Source organism: Procambarus clarkii, chromosome 32 (assembly GCF_040958095.1).
Source record: "Procambarus clarkii isolate CNS0578487 chromosome 32, FALCON_Pclarkii_2.0, whole genome shotgun sequence".
Classification (NCBI taxonomy): Eukaryota; Metazoa; Arthropoda; class Malacostraca; order Decapoda; family Cambaridae; genus Procambarus; species Procambarus clarkii.
Window position 1 is genome coordinate 3701921 of NC_091181.1, and position 22496 is coordinate 3724416.

Genomic DNA, 22496 nt, shown 5'->3' on the forward strand with positions numbered 1-22496 from the left:
AGCAACAAGAATCATGCCAGAACTTATTCAACTGTCACTACCACGAATCTTTGAAGGATTAACACTATAAATGTTTAAATTGTTATAGATTTTGATAGATTACCCTATAAATTTTGCTAGAAATTACCTACTTAATATTATCTGTTAGATTAAGGCCCTGCCCGAAGCGCTATGCGTACTAGTGGCTTTACAAGAATGTAAACACATCATGCTATGTACTCTCAGAAACCCAATGTAACTTGTGTGAGAGTTTGAGAAGTTGAAATAAAATGAAAATGGTATAAGGAATTGAGCTCGGAAAATTTCTAAGAATTTTCTTTATTCTTTAACCTTTATTCCTGTCGTGATATTCAATTAGGTCGCCTGAGGAAGGACTTGCTTAGCTAACACACCAGTGTAGTAAGCAGCTCATTCCTCACTTTGGGACCATGTATGAACAATTGACTAGGCACGAGCAAACGCCGAGACCCCAATGAAAATTGAAATCCCCTCCACTAAGCCGACGACCTTCGCCATTCGCCGAAGCGAATCTAGCGAGTAGGTCAAGGGCTCTCACAACAATATTTTATTGTTGTGTGGTGCCATATATTTGGTCCAAAACTCAGAATCAGTCTCAATTTTATTAGTCGAGTGTGAAGAACAGTTGCATAACAATAATAATGTGTGGGGGTGTAACGAAAAGACAGTGTTAACCATAACAACTTAGTTTATTCAATAAAGTACTAACTACTACAACAAAACAAAAAGAAATGTCAATGACGTTACTCTAAATCCTTCCTGTGACACTATCAATGACAGCTAGACACCAGCCCCTCGGACTGCATAATGAACTAACTCGAACATAAGCGTGACCACAGAGGAATCAACAAGAAACAAGAACTAACAGATCTATAATCACAATTACAACAAATGACACAGTAGGTTCTGAAACACGTCTCCAGTAACCTCCTAACTGTTCTACGCCTCAGTGCAGTCTACACCTGCAATGGCGGTTGCAATGCAATCAAATCAATAGTCTTTCAATGACAACAATAACTAATGGGTTCACTGGCAACTCCAGCAACCCTTCCTCAAATTAATCCTTACGTTAACATTCCGTCCCACGGACGATTAACAATCAATACCAATTGACTTACGTTAATAACAAAAATAGCATTTATATTAATAACAAGGTAACATTTACGTTAATTTAATAACTCTTACAACTGTCACTAGTAACGCGGAAATTTCACAACACTACCCGTCGTGCATTCAGTGAGAAAATCCCATTAATTTACGTTAATCGGTTACTAATCACTCAGCGATGGTAAACTCTGATTTACAATGTCCAACGTGCTAAGAGAACGGTAATCACTCGTGATTACCTTTAGAGTAATTAATTACTATCCTCAAGATCAATAATTAAACAATTAAAATACGCAACCTTTCACACTGGCTCAGCAATTTACATTAAGGTATGAATTCCGTCTGAGCCTTCCATACTCAGACCAATTCAGGTGGCTAAAAACAGTAATTAGCACCACGTTTACGTTATTCTAAAATGACGTTACTCCTCCCACGAGTCAATCAAGTGCCGGTACTTCCGGGCAGATAAATAACGACGTTACGTTAATGGAACAATGTAGCCTTCGTGTGAGTCGATCAAACAAAGATCGAGGTTAATTACTTTGACTTCCTGAAACACGTCAATTACCCGGCCCACTGACCGTTAATTACGACAGACAATACTCAAATTCTTATCTGGCTGATGGCTAGGCTCCTCGAGACTACCGTAGCTGCTTGCAGGAAAATAAATTAACCCAAACATATTCTACGTTACTCAAATTGTCAAAGAACAAATTCTCTCAAAACAATGGGCGTTCCCTTGGTTACGTTATATTAATTGCCTCGCAATCACCTCACTGAATACTGGACTTCGATGTCCTACCAGAAAACCAGGAGAATATATATGTACCCAAGTACTCGTCTACAGCCGAGTTCACCCACGACAATGACAAATCACACTAACAAATCACAGTGATTTACGTTACAATCCGGTTGCTGTGACAATACTGCAGAACCTAGTAAAATAACATACAGGACATGAACCCTCTAGAACACTGCCCCACAATGGCTTTACTGAACTGCAATCACATACGGTGATGCTCAACACTAGCAACAATCACCATCCGATAACAACCCCTCTGCAATAACACACACGGCAAGTACTCTAATTTCCAAATATTAGAATACTGCACACACTTACTTACTGTTGCAAATGACCCCAGTGCTCTCAATAAACCCCCTAGAACATAGGTCAAAATATTTCAATCATCACACAGTAAATGACACAATAACACTGGGCACCGTGACACTACGATTATATATATATATATATATATATATATATATATATATATATATATATATATATATATATATATATATATATATATATATATATATATATATATATATATATATATATATATATAATTACTGCTGACACATGTAGCTTACAGCTATCAAACGTTATTGGGAACACTAAGGAGATCTCGCACTCCTAAATCACATGGGTGAGTGATTTATCGATCACACATGCCGATAAACACTCTCGAGAGTTACGTTACTCGACAGAGCGATGGCGGTCTCTCCAGCCAGCCTCGTCACTCACCAAATTCTACCAAAATTACGTTAATACTGCAACCACAATATATATTAATATATAAATCACACTTGTCACGGCCCTGGGAACAATACAAGAAATTTAGACCACACTGTGGTACACTCCACAATAATCATTGCCAGGAATCACTGGCGTTACACATACCTGAGCGCTCAGTGTTGGAATTCCACACCTGCAAGACTACACATGGAAATGATATCACTCCGTCCCACGGACGATCAAAAATGATTAATTACCACAATGGAATAATATAATTATTACATGGACATCCTCACAGTCCTTGGTTAATCTATGTATACTCTGTTCCCGTGTGTACCCACACACACACACACACTGTATGTCTGTGTACACAAGACGTAAGTCCCTCTGGACTGACAAGATGACAATAAAGGTGATTATCGCCTCGTCCATACTCCACTTCACCTCCACAGGTGCTGCGTGACAATGTGACGGAACACTTGACCTCGAATTCAAGCTTTTAGAGACTAACTGATCACCAAAAATACACACATAGGTACTTACTCATTCACACTGCCGGCTTACACACCATTCCCCATCAGGCACCCCGCTTCGGGTGGCTGGCTCGCTCAGGGCAGCGGTAGTACCTTACGTGGTATTTTTTCGTACAATTGGCGCGCACTCGAACCCCTCCCACTTAACACGGCTCGATTCGCACTTTCGACCCCCCAGTGAAGTGAAGCGTTCGTACCCAGGTGACGTGCACAACGATAGCGTCTCACACAAACATGGGAAATCTGCCTGACATGAATTTCCCCATTCCCATCGACTGCTCCAGAGCACTAGCAAGTCTAATCATCACTGGTATGGGATCTACGAGTCTGTTATTGCTCGTATGCATATTATCCCACAATCCCAGATCACCGTACCTCTACCCACTGTACACAATGTCTTTCTCCCCTCCAAGCGACGACTTCGGCCGGATTCTGTGACGACCACTGTCGTTGGTGAAGTAGGAAGTGAAGCAGTTGAGTAGTCCAGCCACCACGGCGCCCTATACTTCAATTTGGCCAAATTGAGTACAGGAAGCGTCTTGACAGAGTGGCAGCTGGGTTCAGAATGATGCTTACACCAACGGTTCCCGCGTCCTCCTCGAAATAACCAATGAGAGGAAGGCATACAGCGGCCTACCCCTCTCATCCAATCAGCGACGGTGTAGCATAGCCCCTAGGGCAGCTCCAAGATGGCCGACCAACATGGTGGCTCAAGATGTTTACTAAGATGGCGGCTGTTTCCATGACGACGACTCGAGCGCGAGAGGCACACATCTCACCCACGCCTGCGGCCTAGCTGTTCCCGCGCACAGTTGTCTCGCTCCAAGCCATACAAGGAGATGATGCTATCAGCTCTAGCACTGTCCACAGACGTGCTACTCCGGCCAGGACAACATTTCTGGACTGCTGATGACTGGGGCTCTCACATGAGCCCAAACACTAGATGTTTCGGTTGCTGGTTACCAAACTTAAGTCCGCCCACTTAACAAGTGTACTGGCTCCCACAGGCATAAGAGCACTATGGTAAGTGAGCTGGTGAACCATCTCCTCACAACTTGTAGTTATATAAATAAACAAATAACAGCCGAGGCCTTTGTAATACTGACCAAGTTGGAGGTCATTAATACAGACCACCTCTCTAAAATGTTATATTTGACACAGACAGGCTGGACAACAGCTTCAAGCTCAACAAGCCACAATGTAACACAGAAAATAGGCGTGTTGTTCCCCCCATAGGATTATTAACCCATGAACCCGCTTAACCACTCAAGTCGTAAATGCCGAGTCATTCCTTTTGTTCACAATATACACAAGACAAATCCTCAATAAAATGTTGGGGGGGGGGGCGGGAAATGAAGGCTGACCTTTGACCAAGCGCCGCCGTCCTGTCCCCGTCGAGGCCACTGTAGATGGTGGCCCTTAGGTCAGTTTATCATACGAGCCCTTCTCCTTCAATCATTCTTTTCAATCACAGATTTTCTTTCACCCTATGCCCCTGTTACCTAGCAGTAAAATAGGTACCCGGGTGTTGGTCAACTGTCACGGGCTGCTTCCTGGGGGTGGAGGCCTGGTCGAGGACCGGGCCGCGGGGACACTAAAGCCCCGAAATCATCTCAAGATAACCAAGATAACATGTAAATGGGATTCAAGACAGAGTATACGGTATAATATTTAAAAAGAGTTGAAGGATAGGGTCATGCAGATTAAGTATGATTCAGTGGTTACACAGATTAAGTGATTTGCTCAACTGTTTAACATTGTTATTGGTGTGAAAAGTGATTTACGCAGGTGTAGATTTACCTTTTAACATAATGTGAATTAAAATTTGGTTGTTCTCACATATATGTTATAATTATTATATATTAAATTTCTTTATAAAGTTTGGCGCAGTTTGGGTTGTGTGTTTGGGACGTGTTGACGATTATTTGTTCTTGAAGTGTAATACAGTTGCCGAGAAGTGTTCCTTTACCCCCAAGTGTCTTGGAAAGTGTTCACGGGTTCACCATAGCCCGTGCTACATGGACACTTCGTTCTGAGTAGCTAAATCTGAAACAACAACAACAATTGGAAAGTGCAGAATGGCAAGGCCGCGTTTCTTATTATTGTAGAATGGCAACGCCACCTTTGTTGTTATTGTAGAATGGCATCACCGAGTTTGTTTTTATTGTAGAATGGCAACGAAGCGTTTGTTGTTATTGAAGAATGGCAACGCCGCGTTTGTTGTTATTATAGAATGGCAACGCTGTGTTTGTTGTTATTGAAGAATGGCAACGCCGCGTTTGTTGTTATTGAAGAATGGCACCACCGCGTTTCTTGCAGTAATTAATGGATTATAGTATGAATGACTAGGCGTCTCATTGGTCAAAACACCACACCTCGGTTTAAATAATTCACACACTGATGTCACAAGGAAAATAATGTAGTGGAACACTTAATACAAATTAAAAAATGGATTTTAGTGAACTGGAGAGATGACTCTATTGTTGTGCATAAGAGTTTTATGCATAAGATTGTTAGTTTAGATCATTTATTATGCACCCCATACCCATCCTGTGGGCGGTAGTGGACCCCATACCCATCTTCTGGGTGGTAGTGGACCCCATACCTATCCTGTGAGGTGGTAGTGGACCCCATACTTATCCTGTGAGGTGGTAGTGGACCCCATACCCATTCTGTGGGTGGTAATGGACCCCATACTCATCCTGTGGGTGGTAGTGGTTCCCATACCCATCCTGTGGGTGGTAGTGGACCCCATACTCATCCTGTGGGTGGTAGTGGACCCCATACCCATCCTGTGAGTAATAGTGGACCCCATACTCATCCTGTAGGTGGTAGTGGACCCTATACCCAGTCTGTGGGTGGAAGTGGACCCCATACTCATCCTGTGGGTGGTTGGACCCCATACGTATCATGTGGGGTGGTAGTGGACCCAATACCTATCCTGTGGGGTGGTAGAGAACCCCATACTCATCCTGTGGGGTGGTAGTGGACCCCATACCCATCCTGTGGGTGGTAGTGGACCCCATACTCATCCTGTGGGTGGTAGTGGACCCCATACCCATCCTGAGGGTGGTAGTGGACCCCATACCCATCCTGTAGGGTGGTAGTGGACCCTATACCCATCCTGTGAGTGGTAGTGGACCCCATTCTCATTCTGTGGGTGGTAGTGGACCCCATACCCATCCTGTGGGTGGTAGTGGACCCCATACCCATCCTGTGGGTGGTAGTGGACCCCATACACATCCTGTGGGTATTGGTGGACCCCATACCCATCCTGTGGGTGGTAGTGGACCCTATACTCATCCTGTGGGTGGTAGTGAACCCCATAACCATCCTGTGGGTGGTAGTGGACCCCACACCCATCCGGTGGGTGGTGGTGGACCCCACACCCATCCTGTGGGGTAGTAGTGGACCTCACACCCATCCTGCGGGTGGTGGTGGACCCCATACCCATCCTGTGGGTGATAGTGGACCCCACACCCATCCTGTGGGTGGTGGTGGACCCCATACCCATCCTGTAGGTGGTGGTGGACCCCCATACCCATCCTGTGGGTTGTAGTGGACCCCATACCCATCCTGTGGGTGGTAGTGGACCCCACACCCATCCTGTGGGTGGTGGTGGACCCCATACCCATCCTGTGGGTGATGATGGACCCCATACCTATCCTGTGGGTGGTAGTGGACCCCATACACATCCTGTGGGTGGTAGAGGACCCCACACCCATCCCGTGGGTGGTAGTGGACCCCACACCCATCCAGTGGGTGGTAGTGGACCCCATACCCATCCTGTGGGTGGTAGTGGACCCCATACCCATCCTGTGGGGTGGTAGTGGACCTAATACCCATCCTGTGGGTGGTAGTGGACGCCATACCCATCCTGTGGGGTGGTAGTGGACCCCATACCCATCCTGTGAGTGGTAGAAGACCCCATACTCATCCTGTGGGTGGTAGTGGACCCCATACCCATCCTGTGGGTGGTAGTGGACCCCATACCTATCCCGTGTGTGGTAGTGGACCCCATACCCATCCTGTAGGGGGTGGTGGACCCCATACCCATCCTGTGGGCGGTAGTGGACCCCACACCCATCCTGTGGGTGGTGGTGGACCCCATACCCATCCTGTGGGTGGTAGTTGACCGCATACCCATCCTGTGGGTGGTTGTGGACCCCACACCCATCCTGTGGGTGGTGGTGGACACCATACCTATCCTGTGGGTGGAAGTGGACCCCATACTCATCCTGTGGGTGGTAGTGGACCCCATACCCATCCTGTGGGTGGTAGTGGACCCCATACCCATCGTGTGGGGTGGTAGGGGACCCCATACCCACCCTGTGAGTAATAGTGGACCTCATACTCATCCTGTGGGTGGTAGTGGACCCCATACCCATTCTGTGGGTGGAAGTGGACCCCATACTCATCCTGTGGGTGGTTGGACCCCATACCCATCATGTGGGGTGGTAGTGGACCCCATACCTATCCTGTGGGGTGGTAGAGAACCCCATACTCATCCTGTGGGGTGGTAGTGGACCCCATACCCATCCTGTGGGTGGTAGTGGACCCCATACTCCTCCTGTGGGTGGTAGTGGACCCCATACCCATCCTGTGGGTGGTAGTGGACCCCATACCCATCCTGTGGGGTGGTAGTGGACCCCATACCCATCCTGTGGGTGGTAGTGGACCCCATACACAACCTGTGGGTATTGGTGGACCCCATACCCATCCTGTGGGTGGTAGTGGACCCTATACTCATCCTGTGGGTGGTAGTGGACCCCATACCCATCCTGTGGGTGGTAGTGGACCCCACACCCATCCGGTGGGTGGTGGTGGACCCCACACCCATCCTGTGGGGTGGTAGTGGACCCCACACCCATCCTGTGGGTGGTGGTGGACCCCATACCCATCCTGTGGGTGGTAGTGGACCCCATACCCATCCTGTGGGTGGTAGTGGACCCCACACCTATCCTGTGGGTGGTGGTGGACCCCATACCCATCCTGTGGGTGATGATGGACCCCATACCTATCCTGTGGGTGGTAGTGGACCCCATACTCATCCTGTGGGTGGTAGTGGACCCCATACCCATCCTGTGGGTGGTAGTGGACCCTATACTCATCCTGTGGGTGGTAGTGGACCCCATACCTATCATGTCGGTGGTAGTGGACCCCATACTCATCCTGTGGGTGGTAGTGGACCCCATACCCATCCTGTGGGTGGTAGTGGACCCCACACCCATCCTGTGGGTGGTGGTGGACTCCATACCCGTCCTGTGGGTGGTATTGGACCCCACTCCAATCCTGCGGGTGGTGGTGAACCCCATACCCATCCTGTTGGTGGTAGTGGACCCCACACCCGTCCTGTGGGTGGTAGTGGACCCCATACCCATCCTGTGGGTGATGATGGACCCCATACCTATCCTGTGGGTGGTAGTGGACCCCATACTCATCCTGTGGGTGGTAGTGGACCCCATACCCATCCTGTGGGTGGTAGTGGACCTCACACCCATCCTGTGGGTGTTGGTGGACCCCATACTCATCCTGTGGGTGGTAGTGGACCTCACACCCATCCTGTGGGTGGTGGTGAACCCCATACCTATCCTGTGGGGTGGTAGTGGACCCCAAACCCATCCTGTGGGTTGTGGTGAACCCCATACCCATCCTGTTGGTGGTAGTGGACCCCACACCCGTCCTGTGGGTGGTAGTGGGCCCCATACCCATCCTGTAGGTGGTGTTGAACCCCTGCACACCCATCCTGTTGGTGGTAGTGGGGCCCCATATCCATCCTGTGGGTGGTAGTGGTCCCCATACCCATCCTGTGGGTGGTAGTGAACCCCAAACCCATCCTGTGGGTGGTGGACCCCACACCCATCCTGTGGGTGGTAGTGGACCCCATACCCATCCTGTGGGTGGTAGTGGACCCCACACCCATCCTGTGGGTGGTGGACCTGACACCCATCCTGTGGGTGGTAGTGGACCCCACACCCATCCTGTGGGTGGTGGACCCCACACCCATCCTGTTTTTGGTAGTGGACCCCACACCCATCCTGTGGGTGGTGGACCCCACACCCATCCTGTTTGTGGTAGTGGACCCCACACCCATCCTGTGGGTGGTGGACCCCACACCCATCCTGTTTGTGGTAGTGGACCCCACACCCATCCTGTGGGTGGTGGACCCCACACCCATCCTGTGGGGGTGTAGTAGTCGGGTGTACATGAGAGGAAGTATAAGATAAGATAAGTTTCCTGTTGTGTTAAGTCTTGATTATAAGAGTCTGTTTATAGACTTGAGTGCATTATACGCAACATAATGAAGCCTAAGTGTGTCCAGGCACTTGTTCAGTTGGAGCAGGAAACTCGCTACAAAAGGTATTCATCTTATCTGGCGTAAAAACTCTTACACAGTAATTGGTCGGTAAATACGTGTGAAATGTGCAGTGAAGGAATATGAAGTGTGAGAAAAATTACATATTGAAGGTCAGACCTCATCTATACATTCACAACAGCTTACTGAGTCCACCCTGGCAACAGAAGCACTCACCAAACACTACATACAATAAACAGCTCTTAAATTGGTCTGTAAAATTGGTAAGAATATTACATATATAATAGGAATAAAATAGTTATACAAGTGCTGGAAAAGTGACAAATAGAAGGTTAATAAAAACTTAACGTTACAAAACTCTTATAATCTTATCTAAGTTTACACTCATATTATATACACTTGCAAAATGCAAAACACTTTAAAAAGTACAAACAGGACGTGGATTATACTTGATATATACTTGTGCTATGTTTACATAAATGTTAACAATATTTATAATATATAACATTTGTTCAGTTTGGTAACAGATTTTTAAAGGTAAACAATGTCTTAATGTGTAACAATATTACCATGGTGTGACCTGCCCTGTAAGGCAGGCACCAGGGATGTGGCTGACTGTAAATGAAATAGGAGAGTCCCAGACGACAGGGCCAAAGCTCTTGGGGGGGGGGGGTGGTTGTGAAGCTCTGGTCCGGCATCAGTGGAAGCCTCAGGAACCCTGGTGGGTGTAGTAGTATCCCAGGTTGCAATCCTTTTGACCATGTCGTGGCGTAGTTGTCTAGAGCGTGTGCCGGGGAACACCCAGCGCGTAAATTCGAACCCTCATCACGGCTCCTGTGGATTTTCTCCTTGACGCATCACGACAGTGGGATATCTGGGGAATATCTCTGGGTATCTGGGAAATATTATATCCTCAAAGGGCTCACTTGTCTGTCTTTCTAATGCAACCAGAGAACTGAAAGTCAGAACAATTATCTTTATGAGTAAATTGTGTATTGTTTATACCTGGTGGAATGTAAAGTTATTTATTGGTCAATGTCTGTGGCACCTCATATGTGCTGACCTTGGATAATATAGCTTAAGAATGACTGATGTATGTAATGGTGTAAAAGATCTACAGGAAATAATACATTAGCTGATAAGCTTCCTATACTCCAGCTGGATATTTCAAATTATTAAGGAATTACTGTCATAAAAAAGCTAGCTTATTAACAAGCATTTTAAATCCCATTGAAATCAGATCCATGGTAGATGAGCTGTTTAGAGTGATAGTAATCTTGGGTAGTTCATATATCTCTTGATGTAAGGTGCTCAGCTGAGAACATTTATGTATCTTCATGGCACAAATAGTTTACATTATTTATCCAATTGTCTTATCAAATGAACAAATCCACAAGGGCCGTGACGAGGATTCGAACCTGCATCCGAGAGCCTTCCAGCATCCATTGTCTTATCATCCTAATTTAATGTTGTTTGGCTTCAACTATATATAAGCTTATTATATTATAAATTATATTATAAATTATATATAAATATAAGCTTCAATGGGACAATTGTAAGCTGTAAATTGTGTCTGTGGCTGTAACACCTGATCACTTGAGCCACAGCTGAAATGTTCTGTATTTACAATGAGGAGTAAAGCTTTGAAATCCATATCAAGAACTATATAAATAAAAATGTAAATGTTCATTTGTTCAAAATCGCAAAACTCCGAAAGTTCTTCACTGATTGCTTAGAAATTTTGACACAACGTTCCATTCGAATACACGCGTGTTTTTATATACCTACTATATAGATGTCACACCTGTGACAGGTAAAAACATGTATTTTTTTTAACAGCATCATCTGTTGCACGTAATACAACATACGTTATACTAAATATGTTACAATTCCATTTCAGTGTTTCCGATTGCATTGATAAATTGAATTTTCATAAATTTTGATTATTTTCATTTTGATGTTTACCATACTGTTCATTTCGTGAGTATAGTATATTTTTGTTATTTTTTAATTGTTTTACATTTCATTTTTTAACTGTTCTACTTATTTTTCAGTGATGGGTACATCACATCATTTGATGTTCCCATTTTTCTGATGGGAACAGCAGATCATTTTGGAACGCATCGGATGAGGGAGTGAGGAATGGTGGGGAGGACAGGGAAGGCTTGCTGTGGCTCAGCAACGCGTGGTAGGGTACATCTAGTAAAGCATATAATTATAATGATTACGTGTTTTACTGTTATTATGATACTCTCTTACATATATTTAATGTACTGTAATTTTGACTTTTATAAATGTGCAACCATTTTTTGAATATATTTTTTTATGTGATTTAAATCTTCTGAAATGTAAAGTAACTAACCGTTTATATATGTGTGTGGAGTGGTGACCATTGATGAGCCCCTGGGGCCCAGGATGCGCTACAGGTTGTCTAACTCCGTGTGGCCAGAAGCGTGACAACTGTCAACGCAGGACGCCTCCTACCCTGACCCTGAGGATGATGTATGTGAACCAGGATGAGAATAAACTTGCTGAAGACAAGACCGGCAGCGCTCCTGCACGTCCCTCCACACCTTGCTCCTGCAGGTGAAGGTCAGGAAGATGAAGGTTCCCTGCAGGGTATTGAGCACCACGAAGACATACCAGATGGCCTGCAGCTGCAGGTAGCCAGCCACGATACCAGTGATCCAGGTGAGGCCCATAAGCACGGCCAGTCGCACATACAGCACAAACTGTTTCTTATCTTGTGGACTCGAACTCTTCTGCAGCGTCGACTGTGTGCTGGTACCGATGGTGTATGAAGTCATAAGGAAAAACACAACATTGAGAGCCATGACTGTGAATAATGGAGCACCAAAGAACACCAACAAGGCCTTGCGCTTCCCAAACCAGCACCAACGTTGACCAAAGCTGGGCAGGAACTGAGGGGACAGACCTGCAGGGGCGGTCATGTCAAGGGTTACTGTCACCACTACTGCCAGGGCGGGAAGCAGCCAGCCGTACACACAGTAGAATAAGAACTTGCTTCGCTGTTTCCCAGATGACACTCGCAGCTCATCTTTAGCTTGTCGAAATGTCAACCACACGTCAAAGGCCATGATATTCATCCAGCAGAAGGCGGCGAGGAAGGAGTAATACATTATAACTGCCGAGATGTAACATCCTGTCGTCTTAGGCTCGAGGAAGGTACTGAAGATGAAGATGGTGTAGGCGGTGAGAAGAGAGAGGCAGAGACACGCCAAGCACATGCCCGGAAGGTTCCTAAGATGAGGCACCAAGAGGAAGGCAGCCAGGTGCAGCAGGAGACACAGGCAGGACAACCCAAGACCCACCAGTGACACCCAACCTAACACCGAGGAGAACTTGTGTGAGAGTTCCTGTGGCTTGCACACAAGGACGCCACCTTCAGTTACCTCGTACTCTCCCACCTGGTAACTTCGAGCGTAAGCTTCTACAATTACCATTCTCTTCTCGTTCAACGTGAATTCGCCTTCAGAAAGAAGTATTTTATCACAATTAAGTGTTTCATTTGATTCAGTAGACACTAAATTGCTACGAAAGGCTTTCCTTGTGTTGTGTGGACAACAAGCTGAGAAATCCGATGTGTTGATTGTCACTTTATTGTCGCCTTCATGACCCTTGTCTTCCTTGTCTACCTGACTTATGTTCCCCCAAGAAACATTTCTGCACTTATTTAAAAAGTTATCATAAACTTCGTCGGGCTGGCAAAGGTTTACAATTCCGACATTATTACCACCGCTGTGGTAACCAAAATCAATTAGTAGAGAGAAAGAAGGTGGCCCTGGACCAGCAGCTATACCGCAATATATTGAGGAGATAGATTTCCAGTTACACAGAAGACAGTGGGGGTTCCTGTAGGCCACATCTACCGAGTAAATCCTCACTGCCGTGTAAGAGTGACACAGAGCAGCAACAGAAGCGTCCGTCCAGTTCTTAGCACACGTGTTGATGGTGGAGTCGCATTTCCTTGTAGGGAATGGAATATCGGGAATTTTAATGTTAATATTACATTTCTTAAATATTTGTTTACCGTTAAAGGGAACAAATGCACCCCAAGATCCGTTATCGAATAATAAATGAGAAGTTATGTATTCGGATAAGTTACCCGGCTGATCTGGAATATAGTTATCCGGCTGATATGGAATATAGTTATCCGGCTGATATGAAATATAGTTATCCGGCTGATATGGAATATAGTTATCCGGCTGATCTGGAATATAGTAATCCGGCTGATCTGGAATATAGTTATCCGGCTGATCTGGAATATAGTTATCCGGCTGATATGGAATATAGTTATCCGGCTGATATGGAATATAGTTATCCGGCTGATCTGGAATATAGTTATCTGGCTGATCTGGAATATAGTTATCCTTCTGATCTGGAATATAGTTATCCGGCTGATCTGGAAAATATTCCTCATTGTCGACACATTCCAGTTGTGTCTTCCAGAGCGTGAGGTCGTGGGAGTCGTTGTTGCAGATGGCGCAGTAGTAGTTGGTGTAGGTGACGGAGGTGGTGTTGCTGGTGGCGGGGAGGTGGGCCAGCGGGTCCCTGCTGCTGGAGATGTCTGCCCGGGAGCCCGCCAGACACAGCTGGGCCACCTCCTCGTCCTCCCACCCTGACATGCACACGCTCTTCATGTAAAACTTGCCATTATTCGTGCTCACACACTTGTACCTCTCTGGCAGGACCTGATCTTCCCGTCTGTAGTGGACGGAGTCTGGACAACAATCGCCATACTTTGCGCACAGGTCATCACACATACAGTATTCTGCACTCTGGTAATCACTACCATTACAAAAAAACTCGGTCGAACACGCAGCATCCAAAGCAACCAAATCGCTATGAAAGAGATCCATCATTTGGCCCTTCGCAGTTGCCAATATCAGTATAAATAAGGCCTTTCTCATCATTTTTGTTTCCAAATTTTCTAAATCAATTGCAGAAATATCCAAAACTTCATTAGTGTGACCAATGACAATGCTCGAAGCCCGTACACTGGTGGCCGTGTTCTTCGCCTTAGTGAAAAATACCACTGTATTTTTAATCTAAGGATTTCCTCTCCAGCAGTTACTAGACTTTCTATTTTATTAATCTAATTCAATTTAATCACAATATATATGCTATGATTTTGGAAGCTTTATTAGTGTAATACAAGTGTAGTAGTATGGACTCTTGACATTTGTGACGCTGAACAGTGTCAGATGAGGTGTAGAGACACCACATGGGACAGTCTTAAGACAACACCTAGGTCAGTGCCCTCACACAAACAGTCGTGGAGAGAGACAGGAAATAGTAGAGCAATGATAAGGACAGCGTCATCATCCTGTCGGTCAGTACTGGCTCCCGACAGTCAGACTGTCTGACAGTACTGGCTGTCGACAGTGGTAGTAGACTGTCGGACAGTACTGGCTGTCGACAGTGGTAGTAGACTGTCGGACAGTACTGGCTGTCGACAGTGGTATTAGGCTGTCGGACAGTACTGGCTGTCGACAGTGGTATTAGGCTGTCGGACAGTACTGGCTGTCGACAGTGGTATTAGGCTGTCGGACAGTACTGGCTGTCGACAGAGGTAGTAGACTGTCGGACAGTACTGGCTGTCGACAGTGGTAGTAGACTGTCGGACAGTACTGGCTGTCGACAGTGGTAGTAGACTGTCGGACAGTACTGGCTCTCGACAGTGGTAGTAGACTGTCGGACTGAACACTGATTTGTTACAAGTAACAAACTGCTCATTCTTAAAGGTATCTCATCCTCTTGTCTTCCTCCTACCACGGTAATATATGGTAGGAAACAGCTCTGGCTAGGCCTCCTAGTTGCCATATAGTATACTTAACTCGTGAGCATTTAATGGAATGCCACTCTGCTCCTTATTGTGTGAATTGCATTGTCCCACTTAGTTGTACACCTTGTAGAATGTCAACATTTTTGGGACGATTGCCTTGCTATGCAAGTGTCCCTCGACAGAATCCCTGATAAATCCAGTACATTACGGGCTCACCATAGCCCGTGCTACATGGACATTTCATTCTGAGTAGCTAATTCTAAAACAACAACAACAACATCCAGTACATTTGATATTGCTCACATTATGTTCTTTTGTTCCCGTTTTGGCATCCTAAATGATAATAGCTACTTTTTGAATATCCAGCAACACTGATGATGCTATATAGTCTACCTGGTTTGGTGTTTTTTGATAGTTTCTTGTTTAACATTATACAAATTTGTATGCTGATCAAGTTGCTTGGATTCTCTTTTTTTTATATTTATATATAATTGATTTTACATTCTTGTAAAGTCACTAGCAGGCATACTGTCTTGGGCAGGTCCTTAATCTAATTTTTTTCTGTGCAATACGACCCACCAAATTGTTTGACAACCTGCAGGTATTCATTTACTGCTGGCTGAACAGAGGCGCCCGGTCAATCACAGTTAAGGATTGGCACCCGGTCAACCCTCCCCGGTCAGGATACGAACCTAGGCCAAAGCGCTCGTAAAGTGCCGGGTGCGTGCTTTACCACTATGCCACGGGAATTGCAGTCCTTGTAGCAGACAGTTGTTGGAATGGGTCTGTACCCCATGTTCCAGTACAAGGCATGCAGGGTGAGGACAGTACAATCTTGAGGTTATCTTGAGATGATTTCGGGGCTTTAGTGTCCCCGTGGCCCGGTCCTCGACCAGGCCTCCACCCCCAGGAAGCAGCCCGTGACAGCTGGCTAACTCCCAGGTACCTATTTCCTTCTAGGTAACAGGGGCATCAGGGATGAAAGAAACTCTGCCCATTGTTTCTCGCCTGCACCCGGGATCGAACCCGGGACCACAGGACCACAAGTCCAGTGTTCTGTCCGCTCAGCCGCCTGTTCCCCCTGGAGGGGTTCCTACCTCCCTCCCTCCCCACTATTTCTGGTGTTCCAGTACAACACACAAACACGGTGGGGAGAGTACTTGTTCTGGTGTTCCAGTACATCACACAAACACGGTGGGGAGAGTACTTGTTCTGGTGTTCCAGTACATCACACAAACACGGTGGGGAGAGTACTTGTTCTGGTGTTCCAGTACAACACACAAACACGGTGGGGAGAGTACTTGTTCTGGTGTTCCAGTACAACACAAACAAAAGGATTATGATCTCATTTGAAAAGAAGAATTATTAAAATAGAGAAGCTTTTTGTGTTAATTTATTAACAAAAGAATATTACTACATCATGTTCATGGAAACTTTGAGAAAAAAAAGCATTAATTATAATTAACTTTCTTCACACTCAACAAGCCTAATATATTTTAACACATTTCAAAATATCAAACCTTTGTCACGATGTAACAATTATACACCACCAAACTTTTTCACCTTTAATTCAGGTGGCAATTTATCGAAGAGCTGAAGTGGATTGAGTTCTACACTGACCAATGATTCCTTTTTGATGTGTGTGAAATGGACAACCTGATTAGACCTTTGCAAAAAAGAGAATGGTCCTGTAGTTCCGACCATTATTGGACGACTTGCAATTGCCATCATTCAGTTTCTCCTCGTAACGCATTACTTTACCTGGTTTACCGAGCTTTTCCTTCGCCGTGAGTTTCTGCTTATCAAGCACTATTATGGAGGAATCATCGTGCAATAGAATCAAGTGTGTGTGAAGAGGATCGTAACTCACATTGTGAATCACAGAATTCCTCTTTGACAAATCAGAGCAACACGCTGACAAAAACTCCCGACAGAAAGGCGTGTACTTTTGTTTGGTAAGATCATACTCTTTTATCATCATATCTGCGTGCACCACCACAATATCCTGAGTGGTAGGGTGAACCCCAATGGCGGTCACTGGAGAGTTGTAAGACGGCAACATTATACTGCTGTCTTGATCAAGACTGAACGCAGTAATATTGTGCTGATTATCGGCCACCACCAAAACACTGCCATCTGGATTTGAGCTCATGCATACAACACTGCAGTCTGGTTTAAGGGCAAGTTCTTTTTCAAGGGAAGCCTCCATCTCTGACACAGTTATGACCTAGAAAAACAGATAAACAAAACAATCAAATATACTAAGCATGAGACAAATATTTAGTGACAAATGGCCAAAAACTGGTATATTATCAAACGCTGTATGTTGGCTGCCTCAGTGTAAGAAACTCCTCCTGGATTACTGTCTGTCATTCCCTCTTAACCATGCGTAACCACTTGGGGTGGACGGTAGAGTGACGGTCTCGCTTCATGCAGGTCGGCGTTCAGTTCCCGGCTGTCCACAAATGGTTGAGCACCATTCCTTTTCCTATCCCATCCAAAATCCTCATCCTTCCCAGTGCTACATAGTCGTAATGGCTTAGCGATTTCCCTTGATAACTCCCTCCCTCTCTCCTTCCCTCTTTACCAAATGTTTTCACTTAACCTTCCCAACAACACACATGTATAGAGCGCTCAAGTAGTACATTTACTTGCTAGTTACAAAACTAAGTGATATTAAAATGCAAATTCATACGTTAAGATAATGGCCTAAAGCAAAATATAGATTCAAATGCTGGAAACTTCCCTTTAAGATCATTTACTTCATTTGTTCTACAGTATCTTTTTAAATTATAATGTACAGTACTTCTATAATAAGAGAAGGACATGTTTTTACTGCTCTAGGTAATTGTGGCTTAAGCGTGTCCTTAATGTGTGAATGAATGTTATCTTGAGATGATTTCGGGGCTTTTTAGTGTCCCCCGCGGCCCGGTCCACGACCAGGCCTCCACCCCCAGGATGCAGCCCGTGACAGCTGACTATCACCCAGGTACCTATTTTGAAAGAAACTCTGCCCAATGTTTCTCGCCGGCGCCCGGGATCGAACCCAGGACCATAGGATCACAAGTCCAGCATGCTGTCTGCTCGGCCGACCGGCTCCCATACAATGTTACCCACATTGTACAGAAAAGTTTGCCAAAAAACTATTACAAATCCCCCACTATCTATGTAGCACTTTCACCTACAATAATATTGTTATTCATGTGCACAATGGGGGGGGGGGGGGGGAACATTCATGTAGTCATTCTACATATCTGGTAAATGTAACACCTTCACATAATCATTCTGTATAGCTATACTCCAAAATACATGAAATTATTTTTTCTATATTCCTGTTCCATGTTATATATTTGTTAATATATTCAACATATCTATATACTGTACCTATTTCATTTCTATATGGCTAATAATAACATCCCTTCTCAAACGGTAAATTTTCCAGAGGAGGAAAGTATAACAGAATTTGGAGACAATATGAACAAGGAGACTGGAAAACGTTCACACAACACTAACAACTTTGAAGACCACAGCAACTAAAGCCAAAAGCAACTTTGGTGCTCACCATTTGTGCTTGCGGGTCACCTATTTGTGCTTGCGGGGGTTGAGCTCCGGCTCTGGTGATCAACATTTAACGTTGTTAAGTCCAAAATTCACTACACAACTATGAAGAGATCACCTGAGGAACTCCACAGTTACCAAAAACGGATGCACAGACTTAAGGATGCCCCCTTAAGGCACCCCCCAAAAAAGAAAGAAAAATTTGCTAGCCAGAATGAAGAAGGAACCAGATATTGCCCCTAAAGTATCTTTTGCACAGGACGGACCGAAACGTTGTCGTCCCTTCACTTTCTAGTGTGCGGTTTCGTCAATATATTTCAGCCACGTTATTGTGACTCCTCGTCTGCATTGCGCCTAAACTTTAAGAAAAGGGCCAAACTTGGAAGCAAGGCCGCACCCCGAAAACAGGACCATATCACAAAACCTGTTGTCCTGCACAGATAAACAAGTCGATTCAATAAAGCTACACAACACCTGTCTTCTTCCTATTTCCTTCCAAAGAAGTGTGTTGTCCCACTTTCCTGCTTGATACCTGGTTGATGGGGTTCTGGGAGTTTTTCTACTCCCCAAGCCCGGCCCGAGGCCAGGCTTGACATGTGAGAGTTTGGTCCACCAGACTGTTGCTTGGAGCGGCCTGCAGGCCCACATATACCTGCTTGATGGGGTTCTGGGAGTTCTACTGCCCAAGCCCGGCCCGAGGCCAGGCTTGACTTGTGAGAGTTTGGTCCACCAGGCTGTTGCTTGGAGCGGCCCGCAGGCCCACATATACCTGCTTGATGGGGTTCTGGGAGTTCTTCTACTCCCCAAGCCCGGCCTGAGACCAGGCTTGACTTGTGAGAGTTTGGTTCATCAGGCTGTTGCTTGGAGCGGCCCGCAGGCCCACATACCCACCACAGCCCGGTTGGTCCGGCAATATTTCTTATGCTCGCTGGTAGGATGTTGAACAACCGCGGAGCTCTGATGTTTATACAGTGTTTTCCGATTGGGCCTATGGCACCTCTCTGCTCTTTCCCCATGAGCCCTGGGGCCAGATTCACGAAGCAGGTACGCGAGTACTTACGAACGTGTTCATCTTTCCTCAATCTTTGGCGGCTTTGGTTACATTTATTAAACCGTTTACAAGCATGAAAACTTGCCAATCAACTGTTGTTATTGTTATAAACAACCTCCTGGTGCTTCGGAGCTCATTAACTGTTTAATAATTGTAAACAAGGCCGCCAAAGATTGAGAAAAGATGTACAGGTTTATAAGTGCTTGCGTAACTGCTTTATGAATCTGGCCTGATTCCTGGGTAACCTAAATTTCCAAGAGGAATGAGGTTATTATGCAACGCAAACCTCTGAGTGGTCAGCTGGTACAACCAGTGTGGCCAATCTTGGTGCCTCCTATCATTTAGGAGACGGGTGCTTCATAAACCACAAGTAATTATCAAGAGACCATAAGAACATGAGAATGAAGGTGACTGCAGAAGGCCTTTTGGCCCATACGAGACAGCTCCTATTTACCTCCACCTAAACTCATTCCATATATATACTGTGTATCTAACCTACGCTTGAAACAATCAAGAGATCCCACCTCCACTATGTTACGCGGCAATTGGTTCCACAAATTAACAACCCTGTTACTGAACCAGTATTTACTAAGGTCTATCCTAAATCCTAAATTTCCCAACGAAGGCACCAATCTGGGAAGATATGCAGCACCTTCAGTGTCGCTAGATATTCAAATGGCGCTAAATATCACTGAGGATACTAATATGAAAACAAAAAGCATAAGGCAAGCAATATTAAAGGTATCGGATTCACTAAGGATTCTATCAAGAGACAATTGACCACGACAGACAGTTTGGAAGCAAGACGCTCAAATGTCCTGAAAATCCGGACATTCTAAAAGAGGTGAATGACTAAGAGGGGCACTGTAGTTTGGACAATAAGAAGCAGGGTGGCATGCCATTAAGTGCCAATTAGACAGTGTAAATAGCCAATATGTAACCTAGTCAAAGCAGTTTCCCCACCATCAATTACGGTGGTAGAAGGAAAGCCAAGGGGATGGGTCTACCCTTAAGAGCACTTGGTTTGTTACTGGTAAAACAAGACCACCGACCCTGCCAACAGTCTGGGATCGAGGAATGAATAACCAGGTAGAAATCTGAATAAGGAATGTCTTTTTGGTCAGTAGGACAAGTGTGAACAGCCTCCTTAGCGCCAGTATCTGCATGCTCATTCAAAATACCGTAAAAGTCGACATTTAAAGCCTAAAAGCACGTCTTCAAAACCAGGAGTCAAATTGTCCACCAAATATAAAATGTGAACCATTTCCACAGAGATAAACTAGTGAAACGCCCAACTCTCGTTGTACACCCCTTGCCACACTTCTCCCAGCGTAGGGAGTGAGGGAGGCAGGGAGAGGGGGGGGAGGGGGAGTGAGTCAGGGAGAGGAGGAGGGAAGCAGGTTCACACATGGATGGTGGGAGGGAAGGAGGTAGGCAGCCAGAAAGGGAGGGAAGGAGGCAGGCAGCCAGAAAGGGAGGGAAGGAGGCAGGCAGCCAGAAAGGGAGGGAAGGAGGCAGGCAGCCAGAAAGGGAGGGAGGGAGGCAGGCAGTCAGAAAGGGAGGGAGGGGAACTAACCCCAATGGTAAATGCTGTTCACCTGTATAAATTCCAACCCTTTCTATTGGGTAAATAGAATAAATAAATCAACCTTACTCATTTATCATTATCTATACCTATAAGAGAGAATGTGTGTGTGTGTGTGTGTCCCAACTTGGAGACCAAACAATTGGGGGACAGCCTCACCCAAATTGGTAGTGAAGATGATCATATACGGTACAGGATGAACATAAGGCCGGCCGGCCTGCCTGCCTTGAGGTGTTTCATGGGCTTAGCGTCCCCGCAGCTTGGTCGACCTCCTCGTTGCTGGTCTAAGTTAAATGCTTTAGCAAATATTGGTAATTACAAACCCGTTTTCACTTATGTCAAGGCCGTTTTCATTGGCGTCTTTCATAGGGTCGAGTGTGAAATCATGGCACGTGATTAACTTGCAGTTGTTATTGAAAAGAAACTGGAATGGAAAAAGGGAGAGAAGGGAGAAGCAAAGTGTCTGAGACCCCATACAGTATTTGTGTTTCAGTGCTTCTTAAGAAATGCAGGGGGGGGGGAAGGGGAGGGTGAAGAGATAGCTAGCTAGATATTGAGATAAAGACAGCTAGACATAAAGATAGGAAGAGATAAAGAGGGAAAGACAAGCATTGCCGGGTATCCACTTAGTATATTATAATCATCCTATCACTAGCTTTTGCCTACTTTATCTGCAATCTCTTCCTTCCAGATAAAGGTCAGGAGCATAAAAATACTAATATTCCTTGTATAACAGATAACAAACTCACAGGCTAATAGACCTTCTGTGAGATTTTTTTTTCTTTGACAGGTTATCAAAAGAATTAAGGCCTATTGATGTTACGTTAATCGCAACTACCTGGCAAGAGAGGCAGACCTTAAACAGCAAGAGCTGCCAGTGGCAGATATTTAATCTTAAAGCCTAAGATCATAGGACCGCGGGAGCAAACCGCCAGGCGAAACCACTCGGGTAACACCTGTCACTTAGGTCGCTGGCTCCTCCTAGTTAACAAACTAATAAAGG

At 45.5% G+C, this 22496-nt stretch overlaps 1 protein-coding gene across 1 annotated transcript; it reads right to left on the bottom strand.

Annotated features, from left to right (window-relative positions):
• Positions 1–9841: 9841 nt before the first annotated feature.
• LOC138370386 (uncharacterized) lies at positions 9842–19929 on the bottom strand. Its single transcript, XM_069334738.1, has 4 exons — positions 19918–19929; positions 16966–17526; positions 11856–14532; positions 9842–10448 (listed from the first exon to the last, which is right to left on the bottom strand). Exons 1-3 carry the CDS (start codon positions 19927–19929, stop codon positions 11974–11976), a joined length of 3132 nt encoding a protein of 1043 aa, XP_069190839.1. The 3' UTR covers positions 9842–10448; positions 11856–11973.
• Between the last annotated feature and the right edge of the window lie 2567 nt (positions 19930–22496).